This window comes from Lithobates pipiens, unplaced genomic scaffold (genome assembly GCF_037356315.1).
Source record: "Lithobates pipiens isolate NorthernLeopardFrog02 unplaced genomic scaffold, aLitPip1_a1.2 Scaffold_13, whole genome shotgun sequence".
NCBI classification, from domain to species: domain Eukaryota; kingdom Metazoa; phylum Chordata; class Amphibia; order Anura; family Ranidae; genus Lithobates; species Lithobates pipiens.
The window spans coordinates 483,381,882-483,400,629 of NW_027507718.1; the positions used below are offsets into that span (position 1 = coordinate 483,381,882).

General features: G+C 46.8%; 1 protein-coding gene across 1 annotated transcript in view; it reads left to right on the top strand.

The window, feature by feature from the left end:
- The first annotated feature begins 13,718 nt into the window (after positions 1-13,718).
- Positions 13,719-18,748, top strand: part of CHMP3 (charged multivesicular body protein 3) — a 33,697-nt gene continuing 28,667 nt past the window's right edge. Inside the window, exons 1-2 of the mRNA XM_077477967.1 lie at positions 13,719-13,876; positions 18,094-18,154. Of these exons, the coding sequence (XP_077334093.1) occupies positions 13,832-13,876; positions 18,094-18,154 (106 nt within the window). The 5' untranslated portion in view covers positions 13,719-13,831. The remainder of the gene's footprint in view (positions 13,877-18,093; positions 18,155-18,748) is intronic.

The following is an 18,748-nucleotide window of genomic DNA, read 5'->3' on the forward strand; positions in this document are numbered from 1 at the left end:
GAGAGAGAAGGATGTGGATGAAGGGGGGAGAGAGGGATGGGGATGAAGAGGGGGAGGGAGAGGGATGAAGAGGGGGAGAGAGAGGGATGGGATGGGGATGAAGATGGGAGGATAAAGAAGGATGTGGATGAAGGGGGGGAGAGAGGGATGGGGATGAAGAGGGGAGGAGAGAGAGGGATGGGGATGAAGAGGGAAGAGAGAGGGATGGGGTGAAGAGGAGAGAGAAAGATGGGGTGAAGAGGGGAGGAGAGAGAAGGATGGGGGTGAAGAGGTGGAGATAGAGGGATGGGGTTGAAGAGGGCGGAGAGAGAGGGATGGGGATGAAGAGGGGGGAGAAAGAGGGATGGGGATGAAGGGGGGAGGAGAGAGAAGGATGTGGATGAAGGGAGGAGAGATTGATGGGGATGAAGAGGGGAGGAGAGAGTGGGATGGGGATAAAGAGGAGAGGGGAGAGAGGAATGGGGATAAAGTGGGGAGGAGAGAGAAGGATGTGGATGAAGGGGGGAGAGAGGGATGGGGATGAAGAGGGGAGGAGAGAGAGGGATAGGGATGAAGAGGGGAGGAGAGAGAGGGATATGGATGAAGAGGGGGGAGAGAGGGATGGGGATGAAGAGGGGAGGAGAGAGAAGGATAGGGATGAAGAGGGGAGGAGAGAGAGGGATGGGGATGAAGAGGGGGGAGAGAGGGATGGGTTGGAAGAGGGGGAGATAGAGGGATGGGGATGAAGAGGGGAGAAGAGAGAGGGTAAGTGGATGAAGGGGGAAGAGAGAGGGATGGGGATGAAGAGGGGAGGAGAGAGATGGATGGGGATGAAGGGGAAGATTGAGGGATGGGGATGAAGAGGGGAGGAGAGAGAGGGATGGGTGAGGGGAAGAGAGGGGAATGGGGGTGAAGGGGGAAGAGAGAGGGATGGGGATGAAGGGGAAGAGAGAGGGATGGGATGAAGAGGGGAGAGAGTGGGATGGGGATGAAGAGGGGAGGAGAGAGTGGGATGGGGGTGAAGAGGGAGGAGAGAGAGGGATGGGGATGAAGGGGGGAGAGAGAGGGATGGGGATGAAGAGGGGGGAGAGAGAGGGATGGGGATGAAGAGGGGGGAGCGAGGATGGGATGGATGGAGGGGGAGGAGAGGGATGAGGATGAAGAGGGGAGAAGAAAGAAGGATGTGGATGAAGGGGGGAGAGAGGGATGGGGTAAAGAGGTAATAGAGAGAGGGATGGGGATGAAGAGGGGGGAGAGAGGGATGGGAATGAAGAGGGGGAGAGAGAGGGAGAGGGATGAAGAGGGGGCTTGAGAGGGGATGAAGGGGAGGAGAGAGAAGGATGTGGATGAAGGGGGGAGAGAGGGATGGGGATGAAGAGGGAAGAGAGAGGGATGGGGATGAAGAGGGGAGGAGAGAGCAGGATGTGGGTGAAGAGGGTGGAGAGAGAGGGATGGGTTGAAGAGGGCGGAGAGAGAGGGATGGGGTTGAAGAGGGCAGAGAGGAGGATGGGGGATGAAGAGGGGGGAGAAAGAGGGATGGGGATGAAGGGGGAGGAGAGAGAAGGATGTGGATGAAGGGGGGAGAGGGATGGATGAAGAGGGGGAGAGAGAGTGATGGGGATGAAGATGGGAGGATAAAGAAGGATGTGGATGAAGGGGGGAGAGAGGGATGGGGATGAAGAGGGAAGAGAGAGGGATGGGGTGAAGAGGGGAGGAGAGAGAGGGATGGGGATGAAGAGGGAAGAGAGAGGGATGGGGTGAAGAGGGGAGGAGAGAGAAAGATGGGGGTGAAGAGGGGAGGAGAGAGAAGGATGGGGGTGAAGAGGAGAGGAGAGAGAAGGATGGGGGTGAAGAGGGTGGAGAGAGAGGGATGGGGTTGAAGAGGGCGGAGAGAGAGAGGGATGGGGATGAAGAGGGGGGAGAGAGAGGGATGGGGATGAAGTGGGGAGGAGAGAGAAGGATGTGGATGAAGGGGGGAGAGAGGGATGGGGATGAAGAGGGGAGGAGAGAGAGGGATAGGGATAAAGAAGAGAGGGGAGAGAGGAATGTGATTAAGTGGGGAGGAGAGAGAAGGATGTGGATGAAGGGAGGAGAGAGGGATGGGGATGAAGAGGGGAGGAGAGAGAGGGATAGGGATGAAGAGGGGAGGAGAGACAGGGATGGGGATGAAGAGGGGGGAGAGAGGGATGGGGATGAAGAGGGGGAGATAGAGGGATGGGGATGAAGAGGGGAGAAGAGAGAAGGATGTGGATGAAGGGGGAAGAGAGAGGGATGGGGATGAAGAGGGGAGGAAAGAGAGGGATGAGGATGAAGGGGAAGAGAGAGGGATGGGGATGAAGAGGGGAGGAAAGAGAGGGATGGGGATGAAGGGGGAAGAGAGAGGGATGGGGATGAAGAGGGGAGGAGAGAGAGGGATGGGGATGAAGAGGGGAGGAGAGAGAGGGATGAGGATGAAGGGGAAGAGAGAGGGATGGGGATGAAGAGGGGAGGAAAGAGAGGGATGGGGATGAAGGGGGAAGAGAGAGGGATGGGGATGAAGAGGGGAGGAGAGAGAGGGATGGGGATGAAGGGGGAGAGAGAGGGTGGGGATGAGGGAGAGAGAGGGATGGGGATGAAGAGGGGAGGAGAGAGAGGATGAGGATGAAGGGGGAAGAGAGAGGGAGGTGAAGAGGGAGAAAGAGAGGGATGGGGATGAAGGGGGAAGAGAGAGGGGATGGGGATGAAGAGGGGGGAGAGAGAGGGATGGGGATGAAGGGGGAAGAGAGAGGGATGGGGATGGAGAGGGGGTCACATGGAAGAGGAGTGGTTTGCTAGGTGATGAACAGAGCGTTCGTGTATCAGTGTGCAGAAAAACTGATTGTCCATGTCATCGGACTCACCCCAATCCCCGAACTCATCAGGCACTCTGAGCAGCCTCTGTATTGCTGGTGACAATCCACAACACACATGGGGGGCGGGCTTCACAAAGCAGTCAACCCCGCAGTCTGCAGCCAATTAGACTCCGGTCCGAGCACGACGAGCAGTGAGATGTTTGGCATCCGCTGAGCACACCGCATGCAGCGCCCACCTGTCAGCACTCCAACACACCTATCTGAACGATGTGCAGAGGAGAGAGCGGGCAGTGTGTGAGCTGATTCCAGCATCCTCATAGGCAATCATAGAGGACCTGTACAGGACAGGCTGAGCGGACACTGCTCACCTCCCCTGTGATCACCGGTGCCGGTCTTTTTCTTACAGGAATGTACTCACCCCGTACAGCGCTGCCCAAGCCCATAAAAGAGATGAGAATGCGGCAGGGGAGGGTGTTGGTATAGCAGACAGTGCAGTCCCGTTGCTCTAGATTGGTTCCGCCCATCCGTAGGCAATCCTTTCCGATGCTGGGCTCTCCTCCTCTCCCATTGTCAGGCAAATTGGACGGTCACGAGGCCCCTGTGAGCGCGAGGCCTTAGGCGACTGCCTAATTTGCCTAATTAGAGAGCCGCCTCTGGCCATCACTGCTATAGTCCATGTGAAGAATTAAAAGGGCTAATTACTCTCTGTGAGAAAATATGATGTGAGCAGAGAATTTAGGACAGCCCTTATTTTCTGATAAGGGCAACAGTTTTTTTTTTTTTTTTTTGGTACCTTCACTTATATAGCAAAATTCTTCCAATTGTATATTTAGCATCCTAAAAAGGAGCAAATAGAAGAAGTTCAGTGTTTGGTATTATTCATATACTTTAATATTTTCAGTTTCAGACCCTGGGATTGGTCCTGTGTTAAAGCTTAATTTCCTTTCCACTTCCCATCATTGTTGATCGTAGGAGTTGTCATCGAGACAAGAAGACACAGACCAATAACTTATTAACAAAACACACACATACATTAACAAATAAAAAGCAATCACTTCCTTGTTCCATTTCATGTGAACTACCAGCATGCCTTGCTGGTTCCCCGCGCACGTTCACTGGCAACAGTGCAGAGTGGCGTAAACATCTATGTTGCCATAACGTCCATGAAATCACACGAGATTTCACATCGGCTGTCCGCACTGACTCCTGGGATGAATGATACCAGATCCCAGGTGACAGTGCGGCAATCACAGGAAAAAGATGTCCATTTAGCACTTTTTGGTAGATTTGGAAGGCAGTGAGATCAACTACAAAAAGTGTGTGCACAACCGCTTTAACTGAAGACGCTGAAGATAGAAACTGGTTACTGTGCAAACCTGCACTACATTCTGTGTGCTCCAGTTTTTAGTAAATTCCCACTCAAGTATTTTTACTTAAGATTGTGGTGGGCCTGAATTGAGAAATGCTGCTTAACACAACCCCATGCACATGTTGTGAATGAGGCCTAAGATTCAGGTATGTGTGCTAGTTGTATGTAAATATCCTTTTGACTATACTTAAAGTGGTTGTATACTCTATTTTTTTACACTTTTACCTACAGGAAAGCCTATAATAAGGCTTACCTGTAGGTAAAAAAAATATCTCCTAAACCTTTACGGTTTAGGAGATATTCCCCTCGGTATGCGCCGCTGACTGCAGCGGCGCATGCGCACGAGGGGATTCTCGGCCTGAAAATCCGGCAGTGTCCGGCCGGCCGGAATGAAATCTCCCGCGCGCATGCGCGGGAGTGACGATATCGCGGCTCCGGCCACTCACAGCGCCGGAGCCGCGATACCCGGAAGAAACACAGAGGGAGCATGTCAGCTCCCTCGGCGTGGATCATGCCAGATGTCGGGGCCTCGTTCTAAGGTAAGTATTTCATAATGAGCTAGTATGCGGTGCATACTAGCTCATTATGCCTTTTGCTTTGCAGGTGTTAAAAAAATAAATAAATAAAATAGCGGGTTTACTACCGCTTTAAGATACCACTACACTTTCACTTAGAAATGCAAGCAACTATAGTTTTATCTGTACATTTACCTTAAGAAAAGGGGAGCTAATTGACCACAACATTTCAACGTTCTGCTTTTTTATTTTTTCTCTTGATGTCAGTGAAAGCAGATGTTTCCTGCCCACTACAGTGGACCGATCATCAACAGAAACTTAAACCATTCAGGGCAAATTGATAGTCTCTTGGAATGAGGGCTATATACACACACTCGCTTATACTTCTTTCACTGCCAATAAAAACTCGCCAATTTTTGAGAAAACCTTTTAGAATTTTCAACAATGTAATGCATTTATATATTAAATGAATGGCACCATCTAGTGGGGGAAAAAGGAACACGCACACTAACTATATATATACTGTGTGTGTGTGTATATCAGAGTTTCTCAACTCCAGTCCTCAAGGTGCCACAACAGGTCATGTTTTCAGGATTTCCATTGATTTGCACAGGTGATTTGATCAGTTTAACTGCCTTAGTAATTACCACAGCCATTTTGGGGCGCCTTGAGGACTGGAGTTGAGAAACGCTGGTATACAGGTCCTTCTCAAAAAATTTGCATATTGTGATAAAGTTCATTATTTTCTGTAATGTACTGATAAACATTAGACTTTCATATATTTTAGATTCATTACACACAACTGAAGTAGTTCAAGCCTTTTCTTGTTTTAATATTGATGATTTTGGCATACAGCTCCTGAAAACCCCAAAATCCTATCTCAAAAAATTAGCATATTTCATCCGACCAATAAAAAGAAAAGTGTTTTTAATACAAAAAAAGTCAACCTTCAAATAATTATGTTCAGTTATGCACTCAATACTTGGTCAGGAATCCTTTTGCAGAAATGACTGCTTCAATGCGGCGTGGCATGGAGGCAACCAGCCTGTGGCACTGCTGAGGTGTTATGGAGGCCCAGGATGCTTCGATAGCGGCCTTAAGCTCATCCAGAGTGTTGGGTCTTGCGTCTCTCAACTTTCTCTTCCCAATATCCCACAGATTCTCTATGGGGTTCAGGTCAGGAGAGTTGGCAGGCCAATTGAGCACAGTAATACCATGGTCAGTAAACCATTTACCAGTGGTTTTGGCACTGTGAGCAGGTGCCAGGTCGTGCTGAAAAATGAAATCTTCATCTCCATAAAGCTTTTCAGCAGATGGAAGCATGAAGTGCTCCAAAATCTCCTGATAGCTAGCTGCATTGACCCTGCCCTTGATAAAACACAGAGGACCAACACCAGCAGCTGACATGGCACCCCAGACCATCACTGACTGTGGGTACTTGACACTGGACCTCAGGCATTTTGGCATTTCCCTCTCCCCAGTCTTCCTCCAGACTCTGGCACCTTGATTTCCGAATGACATGCAAAATTTGCTTTCATCCGAAAAAAGTACTTTGGACCACTGAGCAACAGTCCAGTGCTGCTTCTCTGTAGCCCAGGTCAGGCGCTTCTGCCGCTGTTTCTGGTTCAAAAGTGGCTTGACCTGGGGAATGCGGCACCTGTAGCCCATTTCCTGCACATGCCTGTTCACGGTGGCTCTGGATGTTTCTACTCCAGACTCAGTCCACTGCTTCCGCAGGTCCTCCAAGGTCTGGAATCGGTCCTTCTCCACAATCTTCTTCAGGGTCCGGTCACCTCTTCTCGTTGTGCAGCGTTTTCTGCCACACTTTTTCCTTCCCACTGAGGTGCCTTGATACAGCACTCTGGGAACAGCCTATTCGTTCAGAAATTTCTTTCTGTGTCTTACCCTCTTGCTTGAGGGTGTCAATGATGGCCTTCTGGACAGCAGTCAGGTCGGCAGTCTTACCCATGATTGCGGTTTTGAGTAATGAACCAGGCTGGGAGTTTTTAAAAGCCTCAGGAATCTTTTGCAGGTGTTTAGAGTTAATTAGTTGATTCAGATGATTAGGTTAATAGCTTGTTTAGAGAACCTTTTCATGATATGCTAATTTTTTGAGATAGGAATTTTGGGTTTTCATGAGCTGTATGCAAAAATCATCAATATTAAAACAAGAAAAGGCTTGAACTACTTCAATTGTGTGTAATGAATCTAAAATATATGAAAGTCTAATGTTTATCAGTACATTACAGAAAATAATGAACTTTATCACAATATGCTAATTTTTTGAGAAGGACCTGTATATATATATATATATATATATATATATATATATATATATACACATACAGTATTTCTTTGAATGAGGTGCATGATGTGGGTCAGTAATGAATGTAAATAGACATTTAAATAATATATATATTATCTCACAAAAGTGAGTACACCCCTCACATTTTTGTAAATATTTTAATATTTCTTTAATGTGACAACACTGAAGAAATTACACTTTGCTACAATGTAAAGTAGTGAGTGTACAGCTTGTATAACAGTGTAAATTTGCTGTCTCCTCACACTAACTCCACACACAGCCATTAATCTCTAAACCGCTGGCAACAAAAGTGAGTACACCCCTAAGTGAAAATGTCTAAATTATGCCCAAAGTGTCAATATTTTGTGTGGCCACCATTATTTTCCAGCACTGCCTTAACCCTCTTGTGCATGGAGTTCACCAGAGCTTCACAGGTTGCCACTGGAGTCCTCTTCCACTCCTCCATTATGACATCACAGAGCTGGTGGATGTTAGAAACCTTGCGCTTCTCCGTCTTCTGTTTGAGGATGCCTCACAGATGCTCAATAGGGTTTAGGTCTGGATGTCCACCTTTACCCTCAGCTTCTTTAGCAAGGTAGTGGTCATCTTGGAGGTGTGCTTGTGGTCATTATCATGTTGGAATACTGCCCTGCAGCCCAGTCTCTGAAGGGAGGGGATCAAGCTCTGCTTCAGTATGTCACAGTACATGGTAGCATTCATGGGTCCCTCAATAAACTGTAAATCCCTGGTGCCGGCAACACGCATGCAGCCCCAGACCATGACATTCCCACCACCATGCTTGACTGTAGGCAAGACACATTTGTCTTTGTACTCACCTCACCTGGTTGCCACCACACATGCTTGACACCATCTGAACCAAATAAGTTTATCTTGGTCTCAGTAATCCATATCCTTAGTCTGCTTGTCTTCAGCAAACTGTTTGCGAGCTTTCTTGTGCATCATCTTTAGAAGAGGCTTCCTTCTGAGACAACAGCCATGTAGACCAATTTGATGCAGTGTGCGGCGTATGGTCTGAGCACTGACAGACTGACCCCCCCCCCCATGCCTTCAACCTCTGCAGCAATGCTGACAGCACTTATACGTCTATTTCCCAAAGACAACCTGTGGATATGATGCTGAGCATGTGCACTCAACTTCTTTGGTCGACCATGGTAAGGCCTGTTCTGAGTGGAACCCATCCTGTAAAACCGCTGTATGGTCTTGGCCACCATGCTGCAGCTCAGTTTCAGAGTCTTGACAATCTTTTTATAGCCTAGGCCAGTGATGGCAAACCTTGGCACCCCAGATGTTTTGGAACTACATTTCCCATGATGCTCACGCACTCTGCAGTGTAGTTGAGCATCATGGGAAATTCCAAAACATCTGGGAAGCCAAGGTTTGCCATTACTGGTCTAGGCCATATTTATGTAGAGCAATAATTTTCCGATCCACAGAGTTCTTTGCTATGATGTGCAATGTTGAACTTCCAGTGACCAGTATGAGAGTGAGACGGATAACACCACATTTAAAGTGGAGGGCCACCCTGAAAACCAAAAAATGTTAAAAATGACAAAAAAATCTAAAAAAAATAAAATGAGAAAAAAAATTTTTTTTTACTTACCAGAAATGCCTGTTGCTAGGCACTTTATCCTAATCTTCCTCTTCCTCCTCCGCGGAGATCTTCTGTCTTCAGTCTTCGTCGCGGCGTCTTCTGGGTAATGGGTCGCGCTGTGTTCTGGGAACTGTGTGTTCCAGAACACAGCGCGTCCCATTCAGAAAGCGCTGCGGGACTCGCGCATGCGCAGTAGTTCCGGGACTCGCACATGCGCAGTAGGAAACGGGCAGTGAAGCCGTAAGGCTCCGCTGCCTATTTCCCTTACAGGGAATGGCGGCGCCGGGACCCGAGAGCCGAGGGACGGCTCGGCCTCGGGCGGCCGACATCGCGGGCGCCCTGGACAGGTAAGTGATTTTATTAAGTCAGCAGCTGCAGTGTTTGCAGCTGCTGACTTTTTTTTTTTTAAACTGGCCCTCCTCTTTAACACACCTACTCCCCATTCACACCTGAGATCTTGTAACACTAACGAGTCACATAACACTGGGGAGGGAAAATGGCTAATTGGGCCCAATTTGGACATTTTCACTTAGGGGTGTACTCACTTTTGTTGCCAGTGATTTACACATTAATGGCTGTGTGTTGAGTTATTTTGAGGGGACAGCAAATTTACCCTGTTATACAAGCTGTACACTCACTACTTTACAATTTTACATTGTAGCAAAGTGTCATTTCTTCAGTGTTGTTACATGAAAAGATATACTAAATTATAATGCATTATTTACAACGTGAGAGGTGTACTCACTCTTGTGAAATACTGGGGTTGATTTACTAAAGGGAAATCCACTTTGCACTTGGAAGTGCAGTCGCTTTAGATCTGAGGAGAAGATCTGAAATGAGGGGAAGCTCTGCTGATTTTATCATCCAATCATGTACAAGCAAAAATGCTGTTAATGTGTTTCACACATATGCTAGTGCTTATTCATTATAAATATGTCTCATGTACTGTTCTCATTTGAGGCTTTCACAGAAGAAATTATTTAAGCATCTTCGACATGGTTTGCAGCCGGTTTCTCTTATCTTGGTGTGTGGCCAGGGTGAGCCAACGCGAGCACCTACCACGGAGATTGAAGGATGTGTGTGGTGATCTCACCTGAAGTGGTGTAATTTCTCCTTTGGACATCATAATGTTCTGCCTGATCAGTGTATATGTAGAGAGAGAGAAAGAATGTGGGGGATGACTACATTCCCTGGGAGGTAATGGGGTAGAGAATAGGGCCTAACCTGTAAAGCCTGCCACAGGGTCAGGAAGAAGGGGCCTGTAAAAGATGTGAGAGCTTCTCTGGTGTCCAGAAGAAACAAAATGAGAAGCTTGCTGGATTTTACCCAGTAGTAAGACGCGACTGGCCATCTGTGGAACTTGTCTTCATATATTGGGACTAGAACTGGAGAGTGCAAAATCTGGTACAGCTCTGCATAGAAACCAATTATCTTCCAGTGGTTTTTTTATCAAACACTTAATAAAACAAGCTGAAGTGAGAAGCTGATTGGCTACATTGTATAGCTGCACCAGATTTTGCCCTCTCCAGTTTTAGTAAACCCACCTTATTTTCCTGGCCCACCTCACATCAGTACATATGGGTTTAACTCCTCCTCCTCCTCCTCCAGAACCATCAGGACCACCTTCTTCTAGCATAATAAAAAGAAAACCATCCCCTACATGCATACCTCCCAACTTTTTGAGATGGGAATGAGGGACACCTATTAGCAAAAGTATGCAGGCTTAGGACACACCCTTTGCCACGCCCCCTTACAGGAGAATTGTACAAAAAAAACAAGATTGGTTAAACCCACAAGTGCTTTTTTTTACCACTAATATTCCTTTATATTGGCTTTTGAAATTTACAAATGCAACAAAACAAAATGTAAATCCGTGTACTCTCATGAACCTTAAGGTGCAGTCATCTCACCGTTTCAGAGCATTCTCATCAAAGAGCAAAATGATTTAACAAGAGAATCGGCATGCATGAGCTAAATCCAAATGCATGAAAAAATGCTTTGTTTTCCTAAGATTCAGAGCAATTCATGAGAGTGCACGAATATTGGGACTGACGTGGTATACAGCTCTACCCGATTTACATCTGTGTTGTGGACATCTGCAAGCTTAAAGGCCCAGGCTGGGTTAAGCCAATTGCCTTTAATGCTTGCCATTTGGTAAACACAATCTACATCTACGGTGAACGGGGACTTTTTGAAGTTTATGCATGTACACGGCGGTGTTTACAACCAGTGGTTATAGTATTTACATTCATTTTCCTGCCACCTCTTTGGTTCTATGGACTTAAAGAGGAAGTAAACCCTGATGGGTTTACTTCCTCTTTTTTTCCCTGCAAAGGTAAAGCATAATGGACTACTATGCATCGCATAGTAGCTCATTATGTGTCACTTACCTGACACAGGAGCCAGCGAAGTCGCCGCTGATCCCTGTAGTCCGCCGCATCCATGTTGCTTGTGGCGTCTCGCAGCTCCGACGAATCACAGCGGCGCAACCGCGATGACGTCACTCCCGCGCATGCGCACGGGAGTCGCGCCTCGCAGCTCCGCCACTGTCATACGGCGAAGCCGCGATGATGTCACTCCCGCGCATGCGCACGGGAGTTGACAAATTTGGCAAATCCATTCTTGGATTTGCCGCATTTAGTGCGCATGCGCGCCGCTGTCTACGGCGCATGCGCCGTAGACAGCGGTGCCCATTTTCGGGCAAATATCTCCTAAACCATATAGATTTAGGAGATATTGCTTGGACCTACAGGTAAGCCTTAATCTAGGCTTACCTATAGGTCCAAGTTGTTTGGAAGGGTTTACTTCCTCTTTAATTGTATATAATGTATAGCGCAGATTTTTTAATTCCATTTACATTTTGTGTTACCGCACTGTATGCTGCTGCTGTTTTGTGGTCTGTTTATTTTTCAAGCTCAGTTACACTTCTATTTTTCTATTTTGCAACAATTTAGAAATCAGTTGAAAGGTTTAGCGCTGGAAAACACTTTTTAATAGATAAAAATATACATTTTATATACATCTATATAGATCAGACCAAAATGAGGGACAAATGAGGAGGAAAGAGGGACAGAGTGACACTGCTCCAAATCCGGGACAGTTGGGAGCTATGCTACATGTTCACTTTTTTGGTCAGACTGTAGGCCACCGGTCTTTTGCTTACCAAGTAGGATCCTGAATCTGGGCAGATGAACCATTGGTTGAGAATTTATTACAGGCGGCAATATGAATACAGCCTCCCAGGAAGACCCTTTTCCTTCATGGGATTTGGGGGTAGTGCTGAAAGCCCTATTGTAGCCACCCTTTGTGCCTATCGTGTCTTGTCCACTGTGGTTTTTGACTATCAAGCTGGTATTCCTTACAGCCATCACACGGACAAGAAGGGTATCGGAATCGGAGGCCCTATCCTGTAAAGCAGTGGTCATCAACCCCGTTCTCTGCCCACTAACAGGCCAGGTTTGCAAGATAACTGAAATACATCACAGGTGATATAATTTGCTGCTCAGTGATTGCATTATTCGAGTCTGCATCTCCCCAAGGTAATACATAAAACCTGGCCTATTAGTGGGCCCTGAGGACAGGGTTGATGACCGCTGCTGTAAAGAACCTTTCTGTATTATCCTGCCAGGCAAGGTAGTTCTGCGACCCTTACCAAGCTTTTCATCAGAGGTGATATCCAGATTCCATGAAATTTGGTAGACAGTCCTCCCAAGCTTTTCACAAGCCCCAGAGAACGAGCCAGTCGGAGTTTAGTCTTTCAGACATGGACAAATAATTACAGCCTATTGACAGCGTTCCCACGCTATACTAAAAGAAGACCGTTTGTTTATATCACCTTCGTGTCCAAAAATAGAAGAGGCGACATCATCAAAAGTAATAGCTTCTTGTATCTTCTTGAGTGATTGATGTGGAGTATGAAATGGGGGTCTTGCTCCTCCACAACAAGTGCAAGCTCACTGAGCTAGAGGGGTGGCAGCCTCTGGATGTCTGCAGCTTTCCAGCAGGAATAAAGTTCTGTGTAAAGCAGCATTTTTGGAGCATTTGTTCTTTCTTTTTCGTACCCATGAATTGATTGGCTCATATAGCCCTATAGTTATATCCCATATGCGCTGATGTGAGGTGGGCCAGGAAAACAGAAAACTGCCTATACTTACTATAATTTTCCTTTCCTGGTCTATCCTCGTGTCAGCACAGTTTTATTCCCCCCTAGTGATTTGTCACAGGCTAAATCATTGAATATGGAATGAAGGAGAGGTTCTCTTTTTATTAGGCTAGAAGAAGGTGGTCCTGAGGGTTCTGGTGTGATTTTAGACCCGGAAAGGAAAATGACAGCAAGTATAGGGTAACCATTTTCTGTTATGTCCTTGGGCTTCACCTAATTGGATATACAGTATTTATTGGATATACAGATTTACTATTCTGACTCATCCTTCCTTACCAATTTACAAATGGAAATACGGGTTGAGCTGTAGAGATGGGTGAATCTTCCCCGCTTCGATTTGCAGGGGGTTTGTCGAAAATCTTGTTTGAAATTCGTAATAACTGCTTTCCCACTGGGGCGATGCGCTTGCGGGATGGGAAAAAAAAGTCCTGCAAGTAGCATCTTTGGGGCGGTTTGGGAGCGCTGTATACACCACTCCTAAACTGCCCCCTGCCCACTGAATTGTGCGCTAAAATTACGGTAAAGCGCTGCTAAAATTAGTGTGGCTTTACCGCCAACGTGGCCGCGGCTACAGTGTGCAAGCAGCCTTAAAAAAGTCTCATGCAAGTCGTGCCAAAGTTGCGATGGGGTCCAGCTTCAAAGTCGCCCTGGAGTTGCGCGACTTTTGAAGCCTCGGCAGCGTGAACCCCGGGAACAAGCTACAAAACACTGAGGTTTGAAAAGCGCTTCAATAATGCAACACGCATGCAATAATACAATGAATAGTGGGTGCTTGTTATGTTTATTCGCCAATTTAACAGCCGACAATGGAAAACCTAAAGATTAAAATAAATGAATCAATAAAAAACAAACACATACTTTCGCCCAGGTCCCATAGCCCCGCCCATCTCCTGGCAGTGGCGTACACGGTGTGACGCATAGCACCGTTACGTCACGTTCAGGGCGGAAGAGAACGGAGTGCTGTGAGGGGAAGGGCGGAAGCAGGAAGTACAGCTACCGGACGTGGTTAGGAGATATTTCTGGGGACTTGTGTAGTGGTTGTAGTCGGGTGAGCTGACATGGGGCTGTTCGGGAAGACGCAGGAGAGGCCGCCTAAAGACCTGGTGAGTGAGGCTGGAGGTGGAGGGGGTCATGTCTTGAATTCTCCTCGAACCTCTTAGGGGTTACCTGGTGATATCAGTCACCCTGTATCACGTGAGTAGGGCTCAGGACTCGCATCATCTGTATAAGGGGTGATCTTCTAAATAAGGAACAAGAGCCGGTTCACCTCATATACTGTCTAGGCTGGTCATTAAAGAGAACCTGTCACTAGTTCATAGCTCCTAAACCCCCCCCCCCCCCCCCCCCCCCCGAGGTGTTGAGGGACCCTTGTCATCGCTCCTCGCAGCTACCGGAGGGCCCCGTTTACGTTATTCTTCTACTATGTCCATACCGCCAACACCCACTGGACCCTTCTATAACATCGGTTACATTGTTCTATCGATAGAGGATCTGTCCGTGTTGCGAGAACCTAACCACTAAAACACGCTGGAGGGCAGCAAAGGATGACTGGCGGCAGGGCAACCCATGTCCTAGCGACAGTGGGGGCGGGACAGGGGATCTCTGGCCAACATGGCTCCTCCCCTTAGGTGTGTTCATTGAACAGGAGGCTGTGGTGACAACTGAGCTTAACATTAGCAACGCCCACAAATTGGGCTTTCTTCAGGGGAGGAGCAGAGAAGCTGAAATGCAAGTGAATTAAAAAAAATGGCTTTTCCTCACATTTCAATAAAAGGCTAATACAGATACTCTGACATGAACGTATGGACTGGTATTTAAAGTGTAAGTTTACCTTTACAGTAAATCTGTAGGGTGAACTTACGCAGGACCCCCCCCCCCCCCCCCTCCGCTGTCCTGGAGTCCTCGCTGTGCGTGAGACAATGGGTTGCAGCTTTCCGGTCCAGAGATTCTAAGCGTACGAGGTACACTTAGAAGATTAAGCCGCAGGAATTTCAAAGCTGAAAATTGGTCTGGTCAGGAGGGGTGTTTAAGTGCCCAGTGGTCACATTTTTTTTTATTTATTTTTTTCAGATGTGTGAATGTACACTTTAATTATCTAATCGTGTGCAGATGAAATAAGCAAGCAGGAATTTGCTTTTCACCTGAGTGGATAATTGAAGTGAATATTTATATAATTTATGTCATTAACATTCTCAGCTCCTTTAGTAAGGCATCCTCACTGTGTACAAGAGCAAACCGTGTATCACATAAGGGTGGCTGTGTACTCTTCATGTGGCTTCCATCTTGAATTGATCATGTGCACTGCTATTATTTACACCCTGATGTGTCAGTTTGTGTGTGTGTGTGTGTGTGTGTGTGTGCGTGTGTACGTGTGTACATTCACTGCTATCCATGGGATTGAAGCTGATGGGAATAGACTATGTTCACTTTTAGGCTCCATTCACACCTGAGCTCAGGGCTTCAAAACACTCAATGTCCAGAATCCTGTGTGTTTTATTGGTGGCCATTCATAAATGAGTGAACCTAACTAATCTTAAAACTGCTTCCCCCAAACACCTGTACTAACTAACCAATGTGTAAGATAGATGTACTGTATAGTACATTCACATCAGTCCCTGCCCTCAAGGAGCTTACGATCTAATGTCCTGAGCTCACATTCATACATAGACATACTAGGGTCAATATGGACAGGAGCCAATTGGCCTACCAGCATGTTTTTGGAGTGTGGGAGAAAAACCGCACTGGGAGAACATGCAAACTCCAGGCAGGTAGTGCTTTGATTGGCGGGCAAGTTACCACAACACCATTATCCTGTAGTTTTTAAGATCAAAGATACAACTATGTTGGTGTTCCTTGTTAATTTTACATTGTATTTTTTTTCAATGTAACTGCCGACTCCCAAACTGTCCTTTATTGTGCATTAAAAAAAGAAAACAACTAAAATTAGACATGCTATCTGCCAATAGAACTTAACCAAAAAGTGCATTCTATGCATCCAAAAATATAGAAAATATAACAAATCAAATCATTATTCTACCAAAAAAACGAATGTCAAAGCAATAACTCCAAGGGCAATAATAAATAACACGTTATCTCCTCTGATTCCGCAACATGACGAATGGCCATACAGAAACAAACTGAAAAGTGCAAAATGAAAAGAGCGAATCAACACTCACCAAACTTCTACTAACACGAAATTAGCAGAAGGAGCCCAAAGGGTGGCCATAAGAGTCCTTTCACACCGCTCCGCCTAGAGCGTCAGGGATAAAGCGGCGCTATTTTTACCTTAGTTTTAGCAGCACTATTTGGCCACCAGCTAAAAAGGGGTTAAATCCGCCCGCAAAACGCCCCCGGAAATTGCAGCGCTGCCCCATTGATTTCAATGTGGAGGAGCAGTGAGTTCACCGCTCCAAATGAGCTGCTGGCAGGGCTTTTTCTGACGCCCGGCCAGCGCACCACTCCAGTGTGAAAGCACTCAGGCTTTCACACTGAAGTGAATGGAGTCGCTTTTTTCAGGTGCTATACAGGCGCTATTTTTAGCGCTGTAGTGCCTGGAAAATGCTGGCAGTGTGAAAGGGGTCTAAAAAGCAGAAAAAACAACATAGTTGTCACTATGTTCATATTTGTTGGCCGACAATTCCTTGCCGTTTGTATATAAGACAAGTTTGGGCCAGCGACCTTCAGAGAAAAGTCCACGGTTTTGTTGGCCAACAATCCAATCATGTGTACGAGGCTTTATACTTCTAGGCGGAAGTGCTAACCAGTTCCTGCTGAATCATTGCAATTTAAGCTGTGGCTAGCCTTGTTGAAACCAACTGGCTGAAGAAAAGTGACAATGACTGCATCCAGTCAAGTATTCAGCCAGCGGGTGTAAGGTATATATCATGACGTGTATTAAAAATGACCATATGCAGTATATACCTTACTCTGTCCAGTGTTTATATAGCAGTCACTCTTCAACCTAATGTTGTAGTATATAGAAAGTGTAATTAATCTATATTATGATTAGGGATGCACCGAAATTTCGGAACATATCGGCTGAAAATGCCCTTTTCGGCAATTTGCCGAAAGGAAAAAACGGCCGATAATTGAGCCAAAAATGGGGCGTGGCCTGGGCGGAGCACCGCCACCGCCCCTGGTGCCGCCCATCATGGGAGATCTATAACGCAGGAGAGCCGCCTCTGCCGCCTGGCTCAGTAGAGCGCCGGGAACATCACAGCTTTAATTTCAATAGATGTGTGTTTCCCCCGTCGCGCGCCGTCGCATACAGCCCCTCCCCCTTGTCTGGGGAACTGTGATAGACAGATTACCCTTCCAGATTGAACGGGTGATGTGTCTATCACAGTTCCCCGGACAAGGGGGAGGGGCTGTATGCGACGGCGCGCGACGGGGGAACACACAGCTATTGAAATTAAAGCTGTGATGTTCCCGGCGCTCTATTGAACCAGACGGCGGAGGCAGCTCTCCTCTCTCTTCGCTGCATCACTGGCAGCACAGGGGACAAACACACTGGCAGCACAGGGGACAAACACACTGATCTCTTTTATCATGTCGCCAGTCTCTGACCCTCTTCTGTACCATGTCGCCAGTCTCTGACCCTCTCCTGTACCATGCCGCCAGTCTCTGACCCTCTCCTGTACCATGCCGCCAGTCTCTGACCCTCTCCTGTACCATGCCGCCAGTCTCTGACCCTCTCCTGTACCATGCCGCCAGTCTCTGACCCTCTCCTGTACCATGCCGCCAGTCTCTGACCCTCTCCTGTACCATGCCGCCAGTCTCTGACCCTCTCCTGTACCATGCCGCCAGTCTCTGACCCTCTCCCGTACCATGCCGCCAGTCTCTGACCCTCTCCCGTACCATGCCGCCAGTCTCTGACCCTCTCCCGTACCATGCCGCCAGTCTCTGACCCTCTCCCGTACCATGCCGCCAGTCTCTGACCCTCTCCCGTACCATGCCGCCAGTCTCTGACCCTCTCCCGTACCATGCCGCCAGTCTCTGACCCTCTCCCGTACCATGCCGCCAGTCTCTGACCCTCTCCCGTACCATGCCGCCAGTCTCTGACCCTCTCCCGTACCATGCCGCCAGTCTCTGACCCTCTCCTGTATAAAAATATTTTTTAAAAACAGTCATTTTCGGTATCGGTTTCAGTTTTCGGCGTGTATTTTTCGTTTTCGGTATCGGTTTCGGCACCAAAAAACCCATTCGGTGCATCCCTAATTATACTGTAAAGTACATGACACTATCTTGTAACATGATACTGTACATTTTATAAATCATCTTGTATTATAATTTTAAAACTTTACTTCTTTTTTTATTTTAGGTCAGTGAATGGTCACTAAAAATTCGTAAAGAAATGCGTGTTATTGACAGACAGATAAGAGGTAAGTAAGAGAATGATTTCATCATTATAGAAGAAGCCTCACTAGGCTTCTCGTTTTTTATCTATCTATCTATCTATCTATCTATCTATCTATCTGCTAGGGGACACATGTGCGCATAGAAATTGGTCCTACAATTTCTAAGCAGTGTGGGCAGACAGTCCCCTTTAGTGCAGTGTTTATTTTTTCATTCATAATAATAAAAGAATTGTTATATCTTATGATGGCAAAACAGGTATAGATTTTCATTCAAAAATGTTTTAAGAACGTTCATTCACTTTTTCTAATTGTTGGTGGGGTCAGATCTACATTCGTTTTCGACTATAGGGATGGGAAATATTCGAACAACAGTATAGAAAACTTTTCTTGATCAAATTAATTAACTTTACTTAACACTGCAGTGCTAAGGAGACAACAAGAAAAGACATCAGCCAAGATTATAGTTCAGCAGTTGTCTGGTGTATTGTGGGAGGGGCTGCATTTTATAAGCACCCTTAACAGCCAATCATTGCATAGAACATGGGTGTGGTCAATACAGAGGCGTACATTACACATCATCATTGCATATCATTACTCATGTCATCTGCTTCGGAATCA